At 40.5% G+C, this 23,569-nt stretch overlaps 1 protein-coding gene across 1 annotated transcript in view; it reads left to right on the top strand.

The window, feature by feature from the left end:
* The window catches only part of FCHO2 (FCH and mu domain containing endocytic adaptor 2), a 114,255-nt gene extending 93,862 nt beyond the window's left edge, over nucleotides 1–20,393 (top strand). The window contains exons 22-28 of the mRNA XM_046667822.1: nucleotides 1,530–1,641; nucleotides 5,003–5,158; nucleotides 5,521–5,653; nucleotides 13,623–13,822; nucleotides 14,584–14,648; nucleotides 17,454–17,618; nucleotides 17,921–20,393. Of these exons, the coding sequence (XP_046523778.1) occupies nucleotides 1,530–1,641; nucleotides 5,003–5,158; nucleotides 5,521–5,653; nucleotides 13,623–13,822; nucleotides 14,584–14,648; nucleotides 17,454–17,618; nucleotides 17,921–17,943 (854 nt within the window). The 3' untranslated portion in view covers nucleotides 17,944–20,393. The remainder of the gene's footprint in view (nucleotides 1–1,529; nucleotides 1,642–5,002; nucleotides 5,159–5,520; nucleotides 5,654–13,622; nucleotides 13,823–14,583; nucleotides 14,649–17,453; nucleotides 17,619–17,920) is intronic.
* Nucleotides 20,394–23,569: the final 3,176 nt, after the last annotated feature.

The raw sequence follows: 23,569 nt of genomic DNA, 5'->3' as shown, positions 1-23,569 counted from the left end.
CAATTGTAATGAGTGAATTTATTCTAAGTCTGCTTTTTTCACTTAACATTTTCTTACTCAAATCTCTAAAACTACTGTGTCTTGATCAGGCTCTTATCTTTCACTTCTCTCTCTCGCCTGATCCAAAGTTGAATCCCTGCCAGCAGTCTCGGGTCCACCCTGTGTTCAGAATGATCTTACTAAATGAAAAATGTAGTCATGTTTCTCTTGAACATTTTCAGCAGTTTTTAGTGACAAAAGGGTAAAATTAAAGGTCCTTCATGCCTGATTTGGGTTGTAAACACTTCTCCAGACACATCTTCATGTCCTTTCATCATTCCAGCCCATCCTTCACCCACAAAGTATGCTTTCACTTTGCAAAACTACTTGTGGTTCAAAAAGACACCATTTTTTTATGGCTCCTTAGCAAAGTGTGTGGCACATATTAGTATTTAGTAAGTAGTAGCTATTTTGATTTTGTGAATAAATTTTTATATTATTGAGTTCTTTATTTTCATGTAAAATTTTAAATTGTCTTATTGAGGGGATTGCTTTTCTCAGTGGCCTAAAAGCAGCAGTTCTTGTTTCCATGTATTTTTAATCACTGAGCTATTTCTCTAACTATGAAGAACCTTCGAGATCAAAATTCCTTCCAAATCTTCAATACCACAAAATCTTCTTGGTCTCTAAAGCTAACAAAAGATCTGTATCACTATTTGTAGGATCTCAGTGTAGTAGTGAGGCAGAGAAGGCCGGAATTGTCAGAATTAATACTCCAGGTACCTCAAAAGTAGCTCAGTCTTTCACTGTAGGTAATCCATCTGAAATAAAAATATTGATGGCTATGAACATAGTGTAGCACTTATATAACAAAAGCATACATTCAAATTTCAGAGATTTTTATATGTTGACCTACATTATTCATTTTTTTCCTTTAAAAACACTGACCTTTATATGATTTGACTCTAAAGGTGTCTTATCTAAGTGAACTTTATGTCAGGAATGTTATAAAAAAATAACGTTATTAGTCATTTATTGAGGCAAGGGAGTGTGGGAAAATGATACTAGCATCAGACAAGGGGAGGTAAGAGAGTTACCATAATAATAATGACACCTTCCACTGCTCCATTAGCAATAGCCAACAGATGGAGACAGCTTAAATACAAAAATCTACCTTGATGCCCCACAGTGTGCGATTGGTAGAGTCTGAAAGAATTTAGTATCTGGATGGTGTTGAAGCCGTGTTTTAGTAATTTTACCTCTTCAGGTGAAAGGCTTTTTCCTTCTGACATTTCTTAACCCAACCCTTTGTGGCGTTCCATTTTAAAGAAAAATCAGTGTGACGTGCTTTCCTGATGTTGAATCTGTCCTTTTTATTATGTTCCAATATGACTTATGCTCCATTTCTTAACCTCCAGACTTATACTTGGGGCATCATTGAAACCAGTAATAGAGTCATTTGTGACAAGCTAACATTGTGAATCCACCTGCCTTGGTATTAAATAAATGTCTTTCTGTAGGATTTAACAAATGAATTGTATGTATTCTAGGTGTGTCACGAGGTCCCAGCCCTGTCAGCCTTGGAAGTCAGGACACCTTACCCGTGGCAGTCGCCCTTACAGAGTCTGTGAATGCCTACTTCAAAGGAGCAGATCCCACCAAGTTAGTTTTAAAAAGATACACGTGTGTGTGTGTGTGTGTGTGTGGGTGTGTGTGAGTTATGTGGGGAGAGGGGGCTTAGTGGTAAATTTTAAGTTCTATTTTGATTCTGTGTAGATTAGAGTTTTCTCTTATTTGTTTACCTGCTTTTTGCTATCAAATATAGTCATTTTGGAATTGGCTTTCAGAGCAGTAGTGATGGGTGTTTCCCGGTTTATTTGCTTTCTTGTTTAGGCTTTATGACCATTATGCCACATCTGCTGTTCGATGTATCTGTGGAGCAGGATGATGGCAGCTGACCTAGATGAGGACAGGACTCTGAGTCTTGGCCTGCTGTATACTTGGCTGAAAGAGTGGTGTTTGCCAGGGAGACCTAGGATGCATGTTAAAATGCAAGACTTTGGAGGATTAGTTTAATCTCCTTCTTTTAAGAAAATGATATTTGGGTGAATGGCCACTGGTACTTTTCATGCGTAACATTATTCACTCAACATATGTTCATTCATCAAATATTGGAGCACTTACTGTATGTGAGACTGTTAGAAGCTTGCGTTATCATGAGAGAAACAGTTTATTAGTTTATTCCTTTTTCTCTGGAGAGAACTTTGTTTACTAAAGTATCCTCGGCACTTATAACAGAGTCTTACACATAGCAAGTGCTCAAATATTTGATGAATGAATGTATATTGAATGAATAATGTTATGCATGAAAAGTCGGGGTATTAATATAGCTGTGAAGGAAAATAAGCCAAGGTAAGTGGATAGAGAATTACAGTAGAGGGCTACTGTTTTAGATGGAATGATCAGAGAAAACCTCCTTGAGGTTAATTGGAGCAGATATTTGTGAGACGTTGAGGCGTAAGCCATGTACATAGCTGAGGGAAGAACATTCCAGCGAGAGTAAGGGACTGAGGCAGAGGCAAGCTTGGTATATTCAGAAAAAGGCCGAGAGCAGCATGTTGTTGAGTGGGAGTGAGCAAGGAGGAAATCAGCCAAAGGCAAATCCACAGAGGGGCCGGGTCAGGTTGCATGTTGGAGACCACGGTAAGGAGTTTCGAGTTTATTTTGAGGGAGGTGAGAAACCAGTGAGCAGAGGAGCAAAGAGGCTCCTTATGTTTTGAAGCAGCACTCTGGCTGCTGTATGGAGAAGAAATTGGAAGGGGCAAGAGTAGATGCAGAGAGAGAGGGTTAACCACAAGTCCAGGTGAGAGATGGTGGCTTGTGTAAGGGTGTCGGCAGAGAAGATGGTGAGCAGTCATGAGATGCTGAATGTATTCTGAAGCAGAGTTGTCAGGATTTGCTGGGGGAGTGGATTGCTGAGTTTGAAGTGCTTATTAAGACAACTTAGTGGAGATGTTGAGTTGATACTTGAGTACGTGATTCTGGAGTTCAGAGCATAGCTCCAGGCTAGAGATAAAATATTTAGTAGCTGTTAATTTGTATATAATACTTAAAGTCAGGAGCCTTAGGGAGTAGAGAAGAGACCGGGTGCAAACTAAGTCCTCCCCCCACGTTTAGAAGCAGGAAGATGAGAATGATGCAGCGGAGGAGTTTGAGACCGCAGACAGCGGGCGGCGAGGAGAGAACCAGTAGAGCAGTGTCCCAGAAACGGAGCGAGACTGCTGACAGGTCAGGAAGGTCGGCCCTGGACAGATGCAGAGGCCATCGGTCCTCCTCCACAGTGCAGTGTCGGGAGGAAAGCCTGACTGGAGGGGTTCAGGCAGGAGATGCTGCAAGTGTAGACAAGTGTATCTGGAGAGGGCAGATGCAGACAACTCTTTCAGGATGTTTTGCTCTAAGTGGAAGCAGAGAAATGGAGTGGTAGCGGAGAGAGGTGGTAGAATCAGAGAAGGGCTTTATTAATTTTAGTTTTTGTGGTTTTAAAGATAAAACACATTTCAGCATGTCTGTATGCTAAGGGGAAAAGATGCAGTGTTTACGGAAAATATTGAACCGCAGGAAAGAGAGGGGACAGTTGCACGAGTGAAGTCCTTCCATGTGTGAGAGAAGATGAGCCTCAGTGCAGAAGTGATAGGCTGATCGTCTGTTCACACAGCAGGGATGGCAGAGGGGTGGACGCAGCGTCGGGTAAATAGGAGTTCAGTAGTGAGAGTAGGAAGAAGTTCTTTTCTGATTTTAAAGTAAAGCCATGGGCTGTGAGTTGGGGGAGGGAATATTGCAGGTTAGAGGAGAAAGGAGAAGGTACGGAGAGAGCTAGGGAATGGAGTCGAATTGCCAGGTAACACTGAGGGCCCAGTGGAAGGTTTCAGCCGCGTGGCGATATAGTTCTCTAGTCACATTCAGCTGTATAGATATAGGTGGGGGGCTGGATTTAGCCAAGACCGTGTTTTGCCATCCAGGCACAGGCAAGTGAAAGAGGAGCACGGGAGGGTTCGTGTAGTAGACTGTATATAATGATGGGCCAGGAAACCCCAAGAGGAGGAAAGGAGGATGCAAAGGAATGGGTGAAGGTTGGCGACAAAGTGGTAGGAACAATGAATTGTGCAGGTTTTTATGATGTTGGGGGATTGTCGGAGATGCAGTACTAGACAGAATGAGTTGGAAAAATAGGAAGGGGCAATTAGATGAGAGGAGTGGGGAGTCTGAAATTGAGGTTATGGAGGGGCTGCAGCATGGCCAGGGTGGGCTGAAAGACAGGATCGCTGGCAGTAAGGGGCTGCAGAACTGGGTGACCACAGTATTGAAAGGATTATCTGTGTGGATGTTGAAATCACTCAAAATTGTGATAGTAGTCGTGCCGAGACAGACTGACAGTGACTAAAACTTTCAGGAAATGAAAGGGAGTGTTAGAGGTGACTTGAAAGGGATTGATTGGGTAGTGAGTAGTAGTCTTGATGGTACGCATTCCAAAAGAAGCAAGTGGCGTTTTAGGAAGGAAGAAAGTTTCAGGAAGGGAGAAGGATTGTAGAATTGGAAGAGGCAATGAGGGGCAAAGACAACATCTACCACTGCCACCATCAGGCCCAGGACTTTGTGGAGTTTGGAGGGAAGAAATACCTACAGCTGGGGACAGTGGTACTAGGGAAGCAGTGACCTTACAGCACAGCCAGGGGATGGGTTCAGCAAACAGATGGAGGAACATTATCAGTGTGCTTGCACTTGTGTTGGGAGTTTAATTCTAAGAAAAGATGATGCTAGATGAGGAGGCCCTTTCACATAGAATCATGTTTTATAATTAAATTGAAAAAATAAAGCATCCATAATTATGATAAAAGATTTTTATATGTGTGTGTGTGTGCATGCATGTGTATATATAAAGTCCTTTTTAAACCAAATATGCTCTAAATGGAGATGAAAGCACCTTATTTAAACCATTTAAATTTTTCAAAATCCCCTCTTTCAGGTGTATTGTGAAGATCACTGGTGACATGACAATATCGTTTCCGAGTGGAGTTATCAAAGTCTTCACTGGCAATCCGTCTCCCGCCGTGCTGTGCTTCAGGGTGAAAAACACCGGCAGACTGGAGCAAATTCTTCCAAACGCACAGCTTGTGTTCAGGTTTGTGTACTTCTGTTTTGAAGGTGAAATTTCTTCTTAAGAAATTTTTCTTTCTTTGAAGCAATAATATTTCAATTTGAAGACAATACCAAAGCTAGCTATTGTGATTAAACAGCCTTGTGCTGTCTTGTTTTATTTTGGGTCGTGGTCATAGTTTTTGTTGAGTCCTTCTCTGCTCTCCATCTTCTCATCTTTCAGACAAGTTCTGCTACGTTCCATTCTTTATCCCCTAACTTTTGTTTTCCCTCATCCCACCTTTTGGTTCATTTCTGCTAGTCTTTCTCAGGTCACCAAATTACTACCCAGTGGCAAACGATAAAGATAAGTTAATAAAATAACAAAAATATTTCTTATACATACAGTGATCCATCACAGTGTGATTCTAACACAAAAGATTTTTGGATGAACATGCAAGCTGTTACTATCTACCTCAAGAAGCTTTCAGAGCAAAATCCAGCTGCTTCTTATTATAATGTAGATGTGTTAAAGTATCAGGTGAGTGTCGCATCATTGTAAAACTCCTAAATTAAAATATTAACAAATAGAATCTCACAGATTATTAAATGAATGTCGTGGCCAAATGAGGTTCATTCCAGAAATGCAAGGATATTTCAAAATCAGAAAATCTCTTAAGCCTATGGAGACTGTGACCAATTTGATCAAATTAATCATCTATTCCTAATTAAAATACTATTTAAATATAAATACGTGAATGTGTCCTTAACCTGAAAAGACCAGCAGCAATTCCTAAATAATAATGCAATTCCTAAAGCAATCAATTAAAATAAGGAATGGTAGACACCCATTATTTCTGTTAATGTGTAAGATTTTTCTGTATGTGTTAGTACAGTTAGACTAGAGAATAAGAGGTAGTAAATATTGGGAAGGGACCAAGATTATCATTATTTACAGGGGATATTCATAGTCCTAGAAAACTCGAGAATTGATTGAAAAACTATTTGATATAGGAGAATTTAGTAAAGTGGTCAGTTTAAAAACTAATACAAAAATTAATAGCTTTCGAAACACCTAGTTAGGATAACTAATGGACGAGAATTTCACAATAAAAAAACTAATGAGAATTGGAGAGGTGGTCTAAGACGGCGACGTAAGAAGACACTGACTTGCGGCCTCCCACGGATGTACCGAGTCTACAGCAACGTGCGGAACAGTTCCTTCTGAAAAAAACCCAAAGCTAGCTGAACAGCTCCTTCACGTCAATAAATGGGGACAGGGCCACATGAAGGTGGGGAGGAGAGGCTGAGACATGGTCTCGCTGTGAACCCCACCCCTAGTGTGTGACCCACAGTCGGGAGGAAACTCACAAACCCAGAGTTTCTCCCTGAGGAGCAAAGTGTGCATACCCCACATCAGGCACCTCAGCTTTTAAGACCTGCACCTGAGAGATGAGCCTCCAAAAGATGGGGCTTTGAAAACCAACAGGGCTCATGTTGATGAGATTCAAAGGGCTATAGTGATCTGAGATACAGCTCTTGAGGGCTTGCGCACAGATTCACCCCAGGGCTCTGCACAGAAGCAGCCGTTTGGAAAGTGCCAGACTTCATGTGAAAGAGAGTCATTTGCTAACCTTAAAGCATCAACTTGAGTGGCCAGGCCTGTGGGATTCTCTCACGGATAGAGGGCTGGCAGGCACCACTTTATCACTCTCCCTCTACTTTGCTGAAGCCGGCAGATGCCATATATTTTCTTTTTCTTTTTTGCTCTATGCTTTTTTTTTTTTTTTTAACCTCTAGACTTGTTATTTTCCTGGCGGATGCCATCTTTACCCTCCAACCCATGGGTGCCATCTTTGTGCGCTCCCTCTACCTTGCTAAAGCTGGCAGGTGCCATCTTTTTTTGTTTTTTTTTTTACTCTAGACCTTTTTGTTTTCTTCCTTAGTAGGTTCCATCCTCTAGCTCTCCCTCTGCCATGCCCGTGTCTCCTAGAGGGGAGCTTTTACACCCATCTGCTGCCCTGGGTTTTGCTGCTGTAGCCCAAGGGACACCCCTTGATCACCTGGCTCTGGAGGCCAGGGAGGTCTTGCATTCCTGGGTCCCATGGGACTGTGACGATGGGAGAGAGAGATCTTGGCAGGCAGCCACCCCCCGGGCATTGCACAGAGAGAATGAAACACCCCACATTCACTTGTCCTGGAGCTTCACCCTGAGGGCAGGCTCCAGGTCAGGCACACGTGTAGGGGCTATGGAGGTGCTCCCAGGGAACAGAAGCTGGGGACACCATCTTTGCGTTCTCCCTCTGCCTCACTCCAGCTTGCTGGTGTCTCCCAGAAAGGCGCTTATACACTCAGCTGGAGCCCCAATTTTTGTGACTGTCACCCAGGAGACACCTCCAGATCACCTGGTCTGGTGGCCATCAGGGCTTACACTTGCAGTGCCACAGGACTGTATAGTTTGCATACTTCAAAAGCTACTGCCTGAGGGGGCCAGCCTGGTAGCACAGTGGTTAAGTTCACATGTTCTGCTTCGGTGGCCTGGGGTTGGCTGGGTCTGACCCTGGGTGCAGACCTAGGCACTGCTTATCAAGCCATACTGTGGCAGGAGTCCCACATATAAAATAGAGGAAGATGGGCACGGATGTTAGCTCAGGGCCAGTCTTTCTCAGCAAAAAGAGGAGGATTAGTGACAGATGTTAGCTCAGGGCTGATCTTCCTTTAAAAAAAAAAACTGCTGCCTGAGGTTCTGGCTTCCAATCAGCCTGCATTGAGGTGCTCACCGAGATCCTCCCCCTTGGGACACTGACAGGTCTTTGCACACCCTCAACTACTGTGAGCCACTAAAAATAAAAGAGGCTGCTTGAACAATCACAAAGGTTTGAGAGATAGCCAAGAGCTAGGGCAGGGTTGAACAATAAGGTTCATCTCCTACATGAGGCTACCCCTTCAAGACTAGGAGGGGTGGCTGTTTCACCGAATGCCTAGGCACCAACAGAGTCAAAGCAAAATGAGGAAACAGGAATATGTTCCAAACAAAAGGACAAGTGAAAACCTCAGAAAAAACTAATGATAACAGAGATAAGTGATTTACCTGATAAAAAGTTCAAAATAATAGTCATAAAGATGCTCACTGGACTTGGGAGAGGAATAAATGACACAGTGAGAATTTCAATGAAGAAATAAATCATAAGAAAGTACCAAACGGGAGTCACAGAGCTGAAGAATACAGTAACTGAACTGAAGATACACTATGCTGTGGGCTTCAACAGCAGACTAGATCAAGCAGAGGAAAGGATCAGGGAGCTCAGAGAGGGCAGAGGAACTCACCCACTCAGAGCAGCAAAAAGAGAAAATAATTTTAAAATGTGAAGACAGCTTTAGGGACTTATGGGACAAGACCAGGTAGACTAACATTCACATCAGGTCCCAGAAGAAGGAGAGAGAGAGTGGGGCAGAAAATTTATTTGAAGAAATAAAAGCTGAAAACATCCCTAACCTGGGGAAGGAAACAGGCATCCAGATCCAGGAAACCCAGAGAGTTCCAAATAAGGTGAACCCAAGGAGACTCACACAAAGACATTATAATTAAAATTTTGAAAGTTAAAAAGACAGAATCTTAAAAGCAGTGAGAGAAAAACAACTTGTTACGTACAAGAGAACCCCATAAGACTATCAGCAGATTTTCCAAGAGAAATTTTGCAGGCCTGGAGGGAGTGGCACAATACATTCAAAGTGCAGAAAGATAAAAACTTCCAACCGAGAATCCTCCATCCAGCAAAGTGAAGGAGAGAGAAGGGATTTTCCAGACAAGCAGAAGCTGAAGGAGTTCTTGAACATTAAAGCAGACTTACAAGAAATGTTAGAGTGACTTCTGTAAGCTGAAAAAAGGCACTAATTAGGAATAAGGAAGCAAATGAAAGTATAAATTCCACTAGTAAAGGTAAATATATAATAAAGGTAGTATGATGGTCAAAAGACAAAAATAGTAAAAATAACTACAACTACAATAATTAAGGGCTGCACGGATAAAAAGATGTGAAAAGTGACATCAAAAACATAAGACGTGATGGAGGAGAAAAAATGTAGAGCTTTAGAATGTGTACAAATTTATTATCAACTTAAAATGACTGTTATATACATAGGTTGTTATAGGTAAGCCTCTTGATAACCACAAAGCAAAAACCTGTAGTAGATACATAAGAGATAGTGAGAAAGGAATCTAAGCATTCCACTAAAGAAAGTCATCAAACCACAAGGGGAGAGAGCAAGAGGAGAAGAAGGAAAAAGAGGACTACAAAACAGCCAGAAGACAGGCAACAAAATGGCAGGAAGTATGTACCTGTCAGTAATTACTTTAAATGTAAATGGACTAAATTCTCCAATCAAAAGACACAGAGCGGCTGAATGGATAAAAAATCCAAGACCCAAATAGATGGTGCCTACAAGAGACTCCCTTCAGGTGTAAGGACACACAGACTGAAAGTAAAGGGATGAAAAAAGATGTTCCATGCAAATGGAAGCCAAAAGAAAGCTGGGCTAGTGATAGTTCTATCAGACAAAAAAGACTAAAACAAAGACTGTAATAAGAGACAAGGGCATTACATAAGGATAGAGGGGTCCATCCAATGAAAGGAGTTAACATTTGTAAATATTTACACACCCAACATAGGAGCACCTAAATATTTAAGCATATATTAACGGGGAGAAGTAGACAACAATTCAGTAATAGAGGAGTTTAATAACCCACTTTCCTCAATGGATAGATCATCCAGACAGAAGTCAGTAAGGGTACATTGGCCCTAAACAACTCATTAGACCTGATGGACTTAACAGATAGATACAGAACATTCCATCCAAAAGCAGAAGAATACACATTTTTCTCAAGTGCACATGCAACATTATCCAGGATAGATCATATGTTAGGCTGCAAAACAAATCTTAATAAATTTAAGAAGACTGAAATCATATCAAGCATCTTTTCTGACCACGACTATGAAACTAGAAATCAATTGCAAGAAGAATTCCAGAGAATTCAAAAATATGTGGAGATTGAACATGTTACTGGACAACCAGTGGGTCAAGAAGGAAATCAAAAGAAATTTAAAAAATACCTTGAGACAAATGAAAATGGAAATACAACATGCCAAAATTTATGGAATGCAGCAGAAGCAGTTCTAACAGGGAAGTTTATAGTGATAATTGCCTAAGTCAAGAACCAGAAATCTCAGATAAACAACCTAACTTTATACCTCAGGGAACTAAAATGTGAAGAACAAACGAAGCCCAAAGTTAATGAAAGGAACTAAGGAAGATCAGAGCAGAAATAAATGAAATAGAGACAAACAGACTGGAAAAGATCCATCGAACTAGGAGCTGGTTCTTTGGAAAGATAAACAAAATTGACAAACCCTTAGCTAGACTGCCAAGAAAAAAAGGGCTCAAATAAGTAAAATCAGAAATGAAAAAGGACATTAGAACTGATACCACAAAAATACAATGGATGATAAGAGACTAGTATGAACAATTGTATGCTAACAAATTGGACAAGCTCAAAGAAACGGATAAATTCTTAGAAACATACAACCTTCCATGACTGAATCATGAAGTTATAGAAAATCTGAAGAGACAGATTACTAGTAAGGAGATTGAATCACTAATCAAAAACCTCCCCACAAACAAAAGTCCCGGACTAGACGGCTTCACTGGTGAATTCTACCAAACATACAAAGAAGAGTTAGTATAATCCTTCTTGAACTCTTCCAGAAATAGAAGGGGAGGAAACACTCCAAACTCATTTTCCTAGGCCTGCATTACCTGATCCCAAACCAGACAGAGACACTGCAGGAAAATTACAGGCCAGTATCCCTGGGGAACATACATGCACAAATCCTCAACGAAATATTAGCAAACCAAATTCAACAATACATTGAAAAGACCATATACAATGATCAAGTGGGATTTACTCCAGGCATACAAGGATGGTTCAGTATCTGCAAATCGATCAACATGATACATCACGTTAACAAAATGGATAAAAATTATATGTTCATCTCAATAGATGCAGAAAAAGCATTGGACAGAATTCAACATCTGTTTATGATAAAAAAAAAGGAGCATTCAAGGCAACATGGGAATGATGAATTTTTCAGTAAAGTGGTATTTGGGCAACAAGCTAGAGATTTGGGAAAAAATCAAGCTGAATCTCTAACTCATGCCTTTAACGAAAATAAAATCAGCATGTATCAAATGTTTAATAATAAGTGAAACCATAAAGATAATAAGATAAATCATGGGTGAATATATGTATATCTCTGGGTATAAATGCATGTGTGTATATATATAATATTTATTATATATTTTAATCCTGAAATGTGGAAGACCTAAGTGTGATACAAAACCCAGAAGCCATGCAATAAGTGACATATTTGATGCAAAAATAAAATTTATGTGTGTGTGTATAAAATATTTGGTTAAAATAAAGCCTTAAGCAGAAGCAGTATCTCATCGGAGGGAAAAGTATTTGTAATGCAGTCGGCCCTCAGTATCCATGAGTTCCTCATCTTGAGATGCAGCCAAGCCTGGACTGAAAGACCTGATTTTTGCAACTGTACTGAACGTTTGCAGACTTTTTTGTCATTATTCCTTAGACAATACAGTATAACTATTTACATAACTTCTACATTGTATTAGGTATTATAAGTAATCTAGAGATGATTTAAGGTATACAGGAGGATGTGTGTAGGTCAGATGCAAATACTATGCCATTTTATATAAGAGACTGGAGAGTCTGCAGATTTTGGTATCTGTAGGGGTTTCTGGAACCTGGACCAAAAGGGTTACTCTGAAGAGCCCTTCTGAATTAGTAAGTAAAAGGTGAATAACTCCACAGAGAGATAACTTACAGAAAGATGCTGTAAGTTGGTAGTAATCAGAGCAATGACCATTAAGACGACAGAGAGCTGTCAGTTTTAGCCCATCAGATTGGCAAACATGAAAAAGATTGCTCTAAGAGAGGTGTGACCACTTGTTAATAGGAGTACAAATTAATAGAACCTCTTAGAAGGCAGTTCTATTAAATTGTTGAAAAGATAACCTTTAATTCAGCAGTTCCACTTCCAGAAATCTGTTCTTCAGAAATCACACAAATGGCCAAAAAAAAGTCAGGTACAGGGGTCGGCCCTGTTGCCTAGTGGTTAAGTTCGCACTCTGCTTCAGTGGCCCAGGGTTTCGCCAGTTCAGATCCTGGGTACGAACCTAGCGCCGCTCATCAGGCCATGCTGAGGTGGCATCCCACATGCCACAACTAGAAGGACCCACAACTGAAACATATAACTGTACTGAAGGCTTTGGGGAGAAAGGAAGAAAAGAAAAACATTGGCAACAGATGTTAGCTCAGGTTCCAATCTTTAAAAAAAAAAATGCCAGGTACAAAGGGTATTTGCTGCAGCCTTGTTTGGAAACCGCCTAAGTACACATGCACAGAGGTGGCGGCTGACTGAATGAATCATTGTAGCCTTTAAAAAGAAGGAGGAGGAGTCGTGTTTGCATGCCCAAGAAGTCTGGAAGGATGGGCACCATGATGTTAACAGTGGGGAGTAAGAAGGCCAAGGGATAAATTTTGTATTTCATATACTTCTGTATTTAAATTTTTAATAGGGTAATTGTATTAAAATGGCTTATGTTTCTAGGGAATAAATACTTTGAAAAGCAAAAAACTACTGCCGCTTTATTTAGCTTAAAGTTTATTCTAAGTATTTATTGTCATTCATTCAACAAAAGTTTATTATTCAGTCCTTGCTAATTGCTAGGAATAGCGTGGGGAGACAGACAGTAAATACAAGTAAACAATCCTGTTTGCTGTGGTGTGGAGAAGTGAAAAACGGTGTAGGGTAAGGTAAGGAACATTGAAAGTGCAGTTTTCAATGTACATTTAAACAGGGTGATCAGGGTAGGTCTCATTGGAAAGCAGTCACTTGAGCAAGGAACTAAAGAAGTGGAAGGAATTGCACCATTTATTGTGGGTCATGTGATTAAAAGTAAGCATTTGAGGTTGGAAGTATTCTAATTCCAGGCTTGCGGAGCTGCATGGTGGCCCATCTTTTTCTGATTTAAATCTAAATTCTCGTAACCCATAAAGAATCTTAGAATTCTGTGTTGAATGCTGAGAGGCGTTCAAACGTTCTGTGCATAAACGAGAATCACCTGATAGCATGCTGATTTCTGGGCCCTGTACCTAAGATGTTGAAACAGATTTTCTGCATTTGGAGCCAGGGCAATGCACATTTTAAGCAAACACCGCAGGAGTTTTGATGTAGGTAGTCCCAGGTCCACACTTTGAGAGTGACTCTTAACTCCTTTGAGATGAACCTGCTTTATTCTGCCTAGCAACAGACAACTCCCTCCATTAGTTTTGATTCTGTGAGCTCTTGTGTTGAAGTGTGCATATAATTACCATGACTTGTTTACTTTTCAGGCCAAAGACAATTGTTTGGGTTTTTTTCTCTTTAAAGGTATCATCAAATGGTATTCAGTCCACTCCTCTAAATCTTGCAACGTATTGGAAATGTAGTGCTGGCACCACAGATCTGAGAGTGGATTATAAGTACAACCCAGAAGCCATGGTGGCCCCCAGCGTGCTCTCCAACATTCAGGTGGTGGTCCCAGTGGATGGAGGAGTCACGAACATGCAGTCCCTTCCCCCTGCAGTATGGTAAGTTAAGTAGATTTCTTCATTCCTGCTAAATTTCTGTTGCAACCTCCAACTTTTAGAACCTGAGTTCTGAGAGTTTTCTTCGAAGTTTGAAAAGCTTTAGTCCATTTTCCTGTAGAAACCGTTCTGAAAGATGCTGTTCATTTTACTAGTCAAGCCACAGTAGCCTCAGTGCAGCATAAAGAAAACTAGTTTTGTTGTCACCACCCAGACTTCAATGATTCAATACAACTTTACCCTTAAGCAAGTTGTGTAAGCTCTCTAAGCGTTATTTTTTTTCAATTTAAAAATAGATAATTGTTTTACAGGGTGAAATATAGCATCTAGCCTATCTATAGGAACACCTTTCTGGTTAGTATTTAGTGGTATTAATTACTCCCATCTCTTAACTACCTCTCTTGTTCCCTCCGTGAATATCAGTAGACAGTCTGACCACTGTGCGTTTGTGTCACTGTTTAATAATAGAAGTGTGTTCTCCTTGAGTAACAAAGGTACTGAGCCACCTGTACGTTGTTTTCCTTTCTCTGACCAGTAGAAACGAGAATTACGTAATATGGTAAACTTCCGTTTATTGAGAAAGATAGAGCATTGTGGTTGTTTATATCACACGCACATTTTCACCAGATGATGCTGCTGAAAGTGAAGTTAGCACTGTAGTTGTTGTAGTGAAATACGTCAGATGCGTTTGTTTACTGAGCGCCCATCCACGGGTAAGGTGCTCCACTGGACTCTTCATCTGAAGATACCTGTTTTTTTTATAGGAATGCAGAACAGATGAAAGCCTTTTGGAAGCTGTCTGGTATTTCCGAAAAATCAGACAATGGAGGTAAGCCTGTGTATGCTTTTTTGTTTATAATGTGATATCACTGAAAATGGATTTCTTAAGCATGATTTTGGAAAATTTTCTCCTGGAATTTCATGCCTTCAGTTCTAGAATTGACCACTAGGTGGAAGTTAATACCTTAAATGAGAGTGGACCAGTTGAGATTGAAACACATTTTTTCCCCTCTAGATTGAAGATGGTTTCTCTTAAGAAAAAAAATTTGTTTTGCTGTAACTTTACAAATATTATGTAAATGCTTCTTATGCTCACATGCTAACATTAAGAGAAAATACCTAATAAAGTAATTTAAAGAGGCAGAACCATCTATCCCAGCTAGGTAACCTGATAACTAATTGAAATTGATTTAACATACTCCAGCTCATTCTGTTAATGGGGTACTCCTGGCCTCCCAGACAACATGTAGAAGCTTCCAATATTTAAAAAGCCCTCTTGTCTACTCCGTCTTCCTAAGAAAACCTTTCCTGGTCATTTCCCCTTATTAAAACTAACCATCTCCAGCCTTCAATTCTGGGATGATAATTTTCGGGAGAAGCAAGTTCATTGCCTCCTCCCACCAGATCTGCACCAGTTTGTGTTCACAGTGCAAAGTCTCTGCTAGCTTATCCCTCCTCCTCTCTCTCCTAACGTAGTTTAGAATGTAATTCCCAGGACAGACAAGTCTGCAGTTTTAATTATTTGCATTTTCTCTGACTCAAAGGAGAATTCTTCTGTCCTCTTTTGAATGCCTAAATTAACCTTCAGTAACTTTTCCTATTAAGTAGGTTTGTTGGCTTTTAAAGTTTTGCTCAGCTTTTTCTTTTTGGACATTTTAAACATAATGTGATCCAAACATAAAACACATCAGTAGGTTTTCTCGTGGGAGTTTCTGCGCATGGACCAGGAACAGGTCTGTACGATCTGTTCACCTAGGCCTGCCCTGCCGAGCCGCCCTTTCACAAGAGACCACGTGTCGGGTGAAACAGCCAGGCCAACTGGCAGCACTTGGTTGCTGTTTGGTATTTAGAAGTTGCCTGTTTTTAGGTGGCCAACTGTACTGACTGTTACTCCAGCTTTATGGTTTTTGGGGGTACAAAACTGAAATGCCTAGTTGAAACTAGAAGTTAACCAGAAATCCTACTTGGGTTGAGGGCTTACAGCAGTTAGCAAGGGAGAGAGGATGTATTTTTCTCCCTATTTAATGAAACATAACTGTTGTAAATACTTACCAAGAAGGGAATTTGTTCTCTCAAGAATAGGACTCAGATTTTCTAACCAGATGTTTTAATGGTTTCCCTCTGCTGTTCAGGTATCAGAGTGTCTGTGTGAGGAAATGGAAAAATCTTATAAACGTGCTTCTGATTTGGTTAGTCAGCCTTTAAAGAGAAATATCCAGATTAGAATACTGTAAAATAGAAATCTGTTTCTGTTCTGGCTTTATGCCCGGAAGAGGGATGGGAGTAATTCTAAGCTTAAGGATTGCGAAGGCGGCTGCTCTTGGCCTGCGTTGGAGCTTCCACAGAATTGTAGTGCGCGTCAAGACTTGGGAGTTTAAGGAGGGCCTGCACTGGTTAAGAATTGGCAGCTGTCCACCTTCCCAGCGGATCTCTGCCGCCAGGCACAGTAGTCTCGGATGGGTCAGTGTTACAGTGCCTTCTTCCAGATGTCTCTCTGTGGTGGTGACTTCTGTGCAGGGACTCATAGAATGCCACTCCTGCTGCTCAGCATTTCTGTCTGCTTTCCCCAGCCAGCAACCCGGGGCCTCCTAGATGCTGCCTCCTCTCTCACCTCTTGATTCCAAGGCCTAAATGTCCTTCAGACGCATCTCTGTCTTTCCTTTCTCTAAGCCTCATCCAGATCCCCATTTCCAGTCACTGGAGTCCTGACTGTGGTGTTGATGTTCAGTTGGTTTCTGTGCTTTGCATTCTACTCATCCCTCCCCTTCTGAGATGCTAATCTGTAACGTTTCTGTCTTCTGTATCTTTGGTGGCTCCCTGTGTCTTACCATGGCAGGTGAAGAGATGCAGAGCTTCTTCCTTGCTGCCACTCTCCTCCGCTCGTGTCCCACGCTCCGCTCTTCTGCTATAGATGCCGTTCCCTTAATGCATCATTCTCTCAGGCTTCCCAGCCTGTCCCGCAGCTCCCCTGCCTGAAACACACCATCAGCCCCACCGCCATTTTACGTGCTGTCATGCCCATAGCTCCTGAGAACGCTTGTACAGCATTTATCACATTCCTTGTAGTTATTGGGTTCCCTCTTTCTGCCATGCCGTTAGACTGAGGTTTATTGAATAAGTGGTTACATGAAAAGAAAGCACCTCAGAAATGTGTTTGGCATGATGTTAGACCAGTCAAACTGTAAAAAGAGAATAGAAAATAGTACTGTTGACACCGGTCTTCCTGACCTTCTCTGTCTCTCCGCCCTACCTCTGCCACCGTGATGTGGCACTGGCAGCATTTCCTTCTGACTTATTCTTACCCATCTCCCTCCAGGCGTCCCTCCACCTGCCCTCAATGACCTCCTCCTCCTCTTTCAATGCACTTCAGCATGCAAATGGCATAGGAATCTCAGTAGTAAACACCTCTGAAGATTTCTATTAAGTCGAGGAGAAGCATGGATTGAGGTTATTTACTGAAGGAATATTCAGATGTCTGAAGAAAGTCTGATTTGGAAACAGGACAGTGTCCATTTACTGTACACATTTCATGAATTTGGCATAGGACTGATATAGTTTAACTTACTTGATGACTTGATTTTTCAGTGTGAAATGTATGTTACCCCTTATCAATGCTTTATTCTTTTCCTTGTAGGCTCTGGGTCCCTCAGAGCAAAGTTCGATCTTTCAGAAGGACCCAGTAAACCCACAACCCTTGCGGTGCAGTTCCTCAGCGAGGGGAGCACCCTCTCAGGAGTGGACGTCGAGCTCGCAGGCACTGGCTACAGGCTTTCCTTAGTCAAGAAGCGGTTTGCCACCGGTAAGTTGCGAGATTTCAGGCATTTTAATGTACATGGGAAACATTCTTATTCCAGCAGTGGGTTACTGAGCAGCTGTCAAGCCGTTTACAGTCTGAAGACATGGAGACTTTGTCTTTGACCTTTGGTACAAGGTGCCTGCAAGTGAGTGGACCCATGCTCCGGTAGCTGAGCACCGTGACCTGAGGCTAATGGATTCTACACAGCCGACGGGAACGGGGTTCTGGCCTGTCACCGCAGTGACGACGTCCTCCTCTGAGTTGGTCTGAGTTGTAACTGGGAAGGTCTGCTTGCTGTCTTTCAGGGCGCTACCTGGCGGACTGTTGACAGGCCTGGGAAGGCGGTCGGCTCGAGGGAGGAGTGCAAACCTGCCATTCTGCGTTCTCTGTTCTTTCCGAACGCTCTTCTACCTTGTCTGATGCTTTGAGACTTTCGACATATTCGAGAGCTGACCACACGCTTTAAGTTGCACTTTTGAAGTGAGTCATCGAAAGAAACAGCGCTGCACCAGTTTTCAGCGCTGTCAGTGATGAGCTGCAATATTCGGGAAGCACATTTATTCAGATTCTCAGTAAAATGAAGTTTTCCTAGGCTCAAATTTTAAATTATCTTCAGTGTCTATGTTGTCTGTGTTGACAGAAGGGTTATAGTGTAATGTCAGGCCTAAACTGTCTGGAGAGCAAGCACAAAGTAATTTACTTTCCATAAATTTCTAGTCAGAGATGGCTTTGAAATTTCATAAGTTTGATATTGAATGGATACAAACACCGTGAATTCCGAGTTTTGGATAATGTTAATTTAGAACACTCAGTCAAATTGAGTGATGTGCCATAAAGCAATCAGACCAGAGTTGAGGTGTATGCAGAACATCTATAATTTGATTCTCATATAAACATATTAATAAAGTGTTATAAATGGTGTTTTATATGATTTTTTTAACCCTCAAGTGCAATGTGTTTTAAAATAAGCTTGCAAAAGACAGCAGAAAGAGTTACTTCTGCGGTTAGTTAACTTTATAGAAGTTGTGATTGTTTTCATGAATTAATGCTGTAGATTTAATTTATTTTTATATGGGTTACATAATATGTGCCTTTTAAAACAATAACAAAAACCGAAAATGTGCCTATCCAGTTTGTGAGCATTAACGCGCCTCACTTTTTCCTCACAATCTGGATCTTCTATTCAGAATCTTATGGTGGTCAAGCATTTTTACAAAATATTTTGCAATTTTTGTAAGTACCTTTGGTTGCAATTGAGAAGAAAATTCAGAATAACTAAAGGATAATCTATATTTAAGAACTCTGGCTCACTTCTTTAGTGATACACTGTAGCCACTAGAAAGAGAAATATACCTAATGGCATATGTTTACAGGGAAAAAAGTTACCTTCAGATATTCCGCCTTAACCTCATCAGAAGTATGTAAATCTTAACACAAATTCTGAAAAACTGTAATGGTAAGTTGATGACTGGTATTTTAACCCTCAATGTCACATTTCCCTTCACTCTGTTTATCATTGGAAATTTACACATTTATTTACTGATTGTGTTGTGAGCATGAATTTTGTAGTATTTTGTGAGGAACATAATTTAGAAAAGATTAGTTTTAGCATTAGAGAGAGAAGTGCTGCCTTTTTTTTCATTTCAATGATTGGAAAAATTACCAGTTTGTATGTTTTTATTCTTGTTTAATTGCCACCTGCTAAAAATAGGGAAATCATTTGAAGTGATGGATTGGGCTAAGCATTTCTTAAACTACTAATATTAAATAGTAAAAAGTCTAACTTAAAGCAAATCCTGATTAATTGAAGGAATTAAATATTTTGGACAAAGCTTCATAATTTACAGACGGGAATTTTATTTATAGGGATAAGTACCAATGTCCTGCATTTTGCATAGAAATGATAAATTGTGTTATATATGATAATATAAAACCACTAATTGTTCTGTTAAGCTTTACAGAAAATAAAACCCCTACTACTAGACATTTGTGTAACATCCTGACATACTAAACACAGCAGAAAATCTACTCGTTAGCAACATATATAACACGGTATGTGCTTTCTTTTATATATTCACTGTTAGCCCAATTCTAAGTTTAAATTTGACTAAAGCAACACAAGACAATTTGCTAAAATATTCATCTTTACTAGATAGTGAGCAAAATTAGAATCTCTGACTCTTCCATTGTGTTCTTTCAAGCGGAGTTCCAGTCCCTCGCTGGCACCCTAACTGTAACGGCTTTGCGGTCAAACTGCTTCTGCCAGGCAGTTGATACTTCGTTATTGGGATTCAGACACCGTATACTCACCGTTTGTTTTTAATCAAGTATTTACCTAAAAATGTACAAATTAGTGAAATGGTTAAACTTCTGCACTTTCTTAATTACCACAGTCTTCATACCAAGTGTTGATACATAAATTTGTATTGGGTGCAGGTTACAATTTTGAAGCCATATGAGTTTATATTGATTTTTTTCATTTAAAATCCACTAATGGTGTAAAAAAGACCAGTAGATTTTCAATGGGAAATGTATTTAGCAAGCTGGTTCTTGCTTATGTATAGTGATAAACTTTGTAGCTGCCTCTTTAACCAAGAATTTGTAAACACAGAACTCTAACAAATGTGAGTTTTTAAGAATTGTTATTTACTACTTTGAGTTGTAATTAGAACAATGCAAATCTATCTTACAAAATTTTGTAAATATTTTTGATTTTTTCATAAAATGTAAATTTTACGTAAGAGTTGTGCCCTTAATAAACATGTAATATATAATTTATCAGTTGGTGTCTGTGTCTCTGTCCTCCTCTGTGTCGTAGGTGTTAGGACAAGGCAGGCTGGGTGGGAAGTGAGTAATTGGTTTTGAACTTTGCATCAGCATTTGGACAGGCATGCAGATTGATCTGTTATTTAGTTTTAATTGATCATATAGGAAAAGTTCATTTGAAGTTTAACCCCAAAATGTAAACATCATTTAACAAGGGATTATTATTATTATTTTTTTTTTTAAAGATTTTATTTTTTCCCTTTTTCTCCCCAAAGCCCCCCAGTACATAGTTGTATATTCTTCGTTGTGGGTTCTTCTAGTTGTGGCATGTGGGACGCTGCCTCAGCGTGGTTTGATGAGCAGTGCCATGTCCGCGCCCAGGATTCGAACCAACGAAACACTGGGCCGCCTGCAGCGGAGCGCGCGAACTTAACCACTTGGCCACTGGGCCAGCCCCAAGGGATTATTTTTATATGTTTCTAAATATACTTAAATTGATGTTAAGCTTTAGCAAAGACTTTCCTCCTGACCGGTTGCTTAGGAACACAATCATACACAGTTTTAAAACCAGGCTCTTCCGAAGAGGTAATCAGGAACATCCAGCCTCTCAAAAACCAGTGGATTTAGAAAGGACCAGAAAGAGAAAGTAGAAAAAGTATTGAAAATTTTGCTAAAAGGAGCAGTTTAGTTAATCTGGGTCAGGACTGGGGGATGTGTGCAAAGAGAAGGGAGCACTGATGCCATTCATGCCATGCACTCATCATCTTTCCTTCATTATCCTCTTTTTCTCCTCCCTGCCACTCGACTCTGTTAGAGTGGTGGTGCTAGCTGCTGGAGTAAACAGCCCCAAGACCTCAGGAGCTCGGCACTGTGAAATACTAAGCTGCTTACGTCACAGTCCTGAGGAGGCTGGAGGAGGCGCTCTGCTCCATACAGTGATTCAGGGACCCAGGCCTCTTCCATTTTGTGATTCTCCCCAAATCCTCTCCATTTGGCCAGCACATGAGAAAAGAGAAAATGGGAGTTTTTTTATGAGCCAGGCCCAGAATTGGCATCCTCACTTCTGCTCTCATTCTGTTAGCCAGAACTTGATCTGTGATTCCAATTAACTGCAACGAAAGGTGAGAAGTATAATTTGGTTGTGTGCCTAGGAGGAGAAGAAAATGGCTTTGATAAACAGTAGTCCTGCCACATATCCCACCCTTCTCCATTTTGTTAACTTTTCCACACTCCTAAATGTGCATTTAATGGCGTGGGTGGCTCTCAGTACTAAAGGTTTGTTCCATCATCTCTTGCTACTAAAGGTTTGTTCCATCATCTCTTGCCATATGTAAATATTTTATCCCTATTTTAAAACATGATTTCCATACTTCCTCTAATAATCTATAACTCAAAACCCATTGCTTATGTTTATTTAGCATGCAACGTTTTATCTGTAGGTAATGTTTTTAACTGCAAGTAATAGAAAACAAAACCAAGACTGGTTTAAACAAACAGGTTTTTTTTTCCCATCACAAAGTCTGCAAATGTGTTTGTTGCTGGCATTGGTCAGAACAAGTGCTTCTCCCAGCGTTTTCCTTATGGTCGCGGTGCGGCTGCTGCAGCTCTAGACTGCATGTTTGCATCCAAAGCTGGGAGAAGGGGCAGTTGCAGGTGTGTCTGTCCTTTTTGTCAGGAAAGTAAAAGCTTTTCCAGAAACGTCCAGCACATTTCTGCTTACATTCTGTTGGGCAGAATTGTGTAAGAGGCAGAGAAAGCAAGTAGCCTTTGTATTCAAAGTGGGTGAAGGAGAAGGGGTGGGGGACGGCTGAAGGTGACAGCTGACAGATCAGCCGCGGAATTTCCGACTGGTACAGGCATATTTCCAATCACATCTTTAGCCTGTCCCCATCAACTTTATCTTTTTTTTTTTTTTTAACAATTTGAAGTCAGCAGTAAGCAGAGATGAACTTGAAAGTATTCTACTTTTTTATCATTAGGAAGTGAATCAGTATAACCTTCCTAGAGAACCTTTGGAATCCAAAGCCTTCAGAAAAAACATATATTGTTTAAACTAATAATTCATCACTTTTGGGAATTTGTCCTCAGAAAATAACGAGGCAAATAAGCAAAGCTGTGTACACAAAGATGTTTGTTCCAACATTATTTATAACATGGAAAAATTGGGAGGATTGGTTAAATGAGTTAACTCTATATAGAGAAATGCCATATAGGTGTTAAAAATAATCATGAAGATTTATAGTCATTGATAGGGAAATCCCGCTGTGATATTGTTAGAGGGTAAAAATAATACACTATTTTTTAAGTGCATATGTCTAGAGCAAAGATCTTTGCAAAAATACGTATCAACTTGTAAGCTCTGGGTGATGAGATTTTTGCTTTCCACAAAATGTCTAAATTTTTTTTTTTATAATGAGTATTACATTTATAATAAAAACCCTCTCTTTTGAAAAATCGTTTTAGAAACAGAGTGCAAGTTGGATTTATGTTGACGTGAACAATGTACCGGGACCCCTTTCGGTAGGGGCCTCCTAGCGTGGTTGTTGCCCCAGCCCTCCGCAGGGTCCTGCCAGTGGAGCACTGTTCATCCCTTTGTTCTGTATTGCTTATTAATGTTTGGAAATAGATTTCTGCTCTACTGTTTTTTTCTTGGTCTCAAAGCTAAAGGCCCTGCTTTCTTCTGCCTAAGTGAAAACAGGATCAATTATTTATTCTGCCCAAATTAATCTCTTAAGTGTGATTCAAAAAAGGGACAGAGGAAATGTCTAAGTATGAATGGTGTGGTTAAGGTTGTCTCCTGGGTAGCTTTTGGCAAAATTAAGAGCCTTTTTAAAGTTCGGAAACTTAATGTTATCACTTTAAAAAATTAGGCGGTGTATTAGCTCTAATTTTTTCTATCCTAATTCCAGCAATTATCCCAGTACTTCATCCATCAAAGCAACCAAGCATATATTCCAGCCCCGGAGCCAGCACTTATTCTGACTCCTGGCAGCAGGCCTGCTAACAGTCAGCTGAGTGGTGGACGGCCAGGTGGACACCCAGTTAGCGTCGTTGGCCAACTCGCCTCAGTCGTACAGTTTCTTCTTAGCCTTGCACTTACGCCATTCACAGGCTTCATTGGAAAGGATCTTCTAAAATGAAGTCTTTGTAGTATATTTATTACTCTAGTCTTGTAAACCAGAAAAGAA

The sequence above is a fragment of the Equus quagga genome, chromosome 7, assembly GCF_021613505.1.
Source record: "Equus quagga isolate Etosha38 chromosome 7, UCLA_HA_Equagga_1.0, whole genome shotgun sequence".
In the NCBI taxonomy this organism is placed as follows: Eukaryota; Metazoa; Chordata; class Mammalia; order Perissodactyla; family Equidae; genus Equus; species Equus quagga.
Note: the sequence above shows the minus strand (reverse complement) of the source record. Positions and strands in the feature narration are given on the sequence as shown.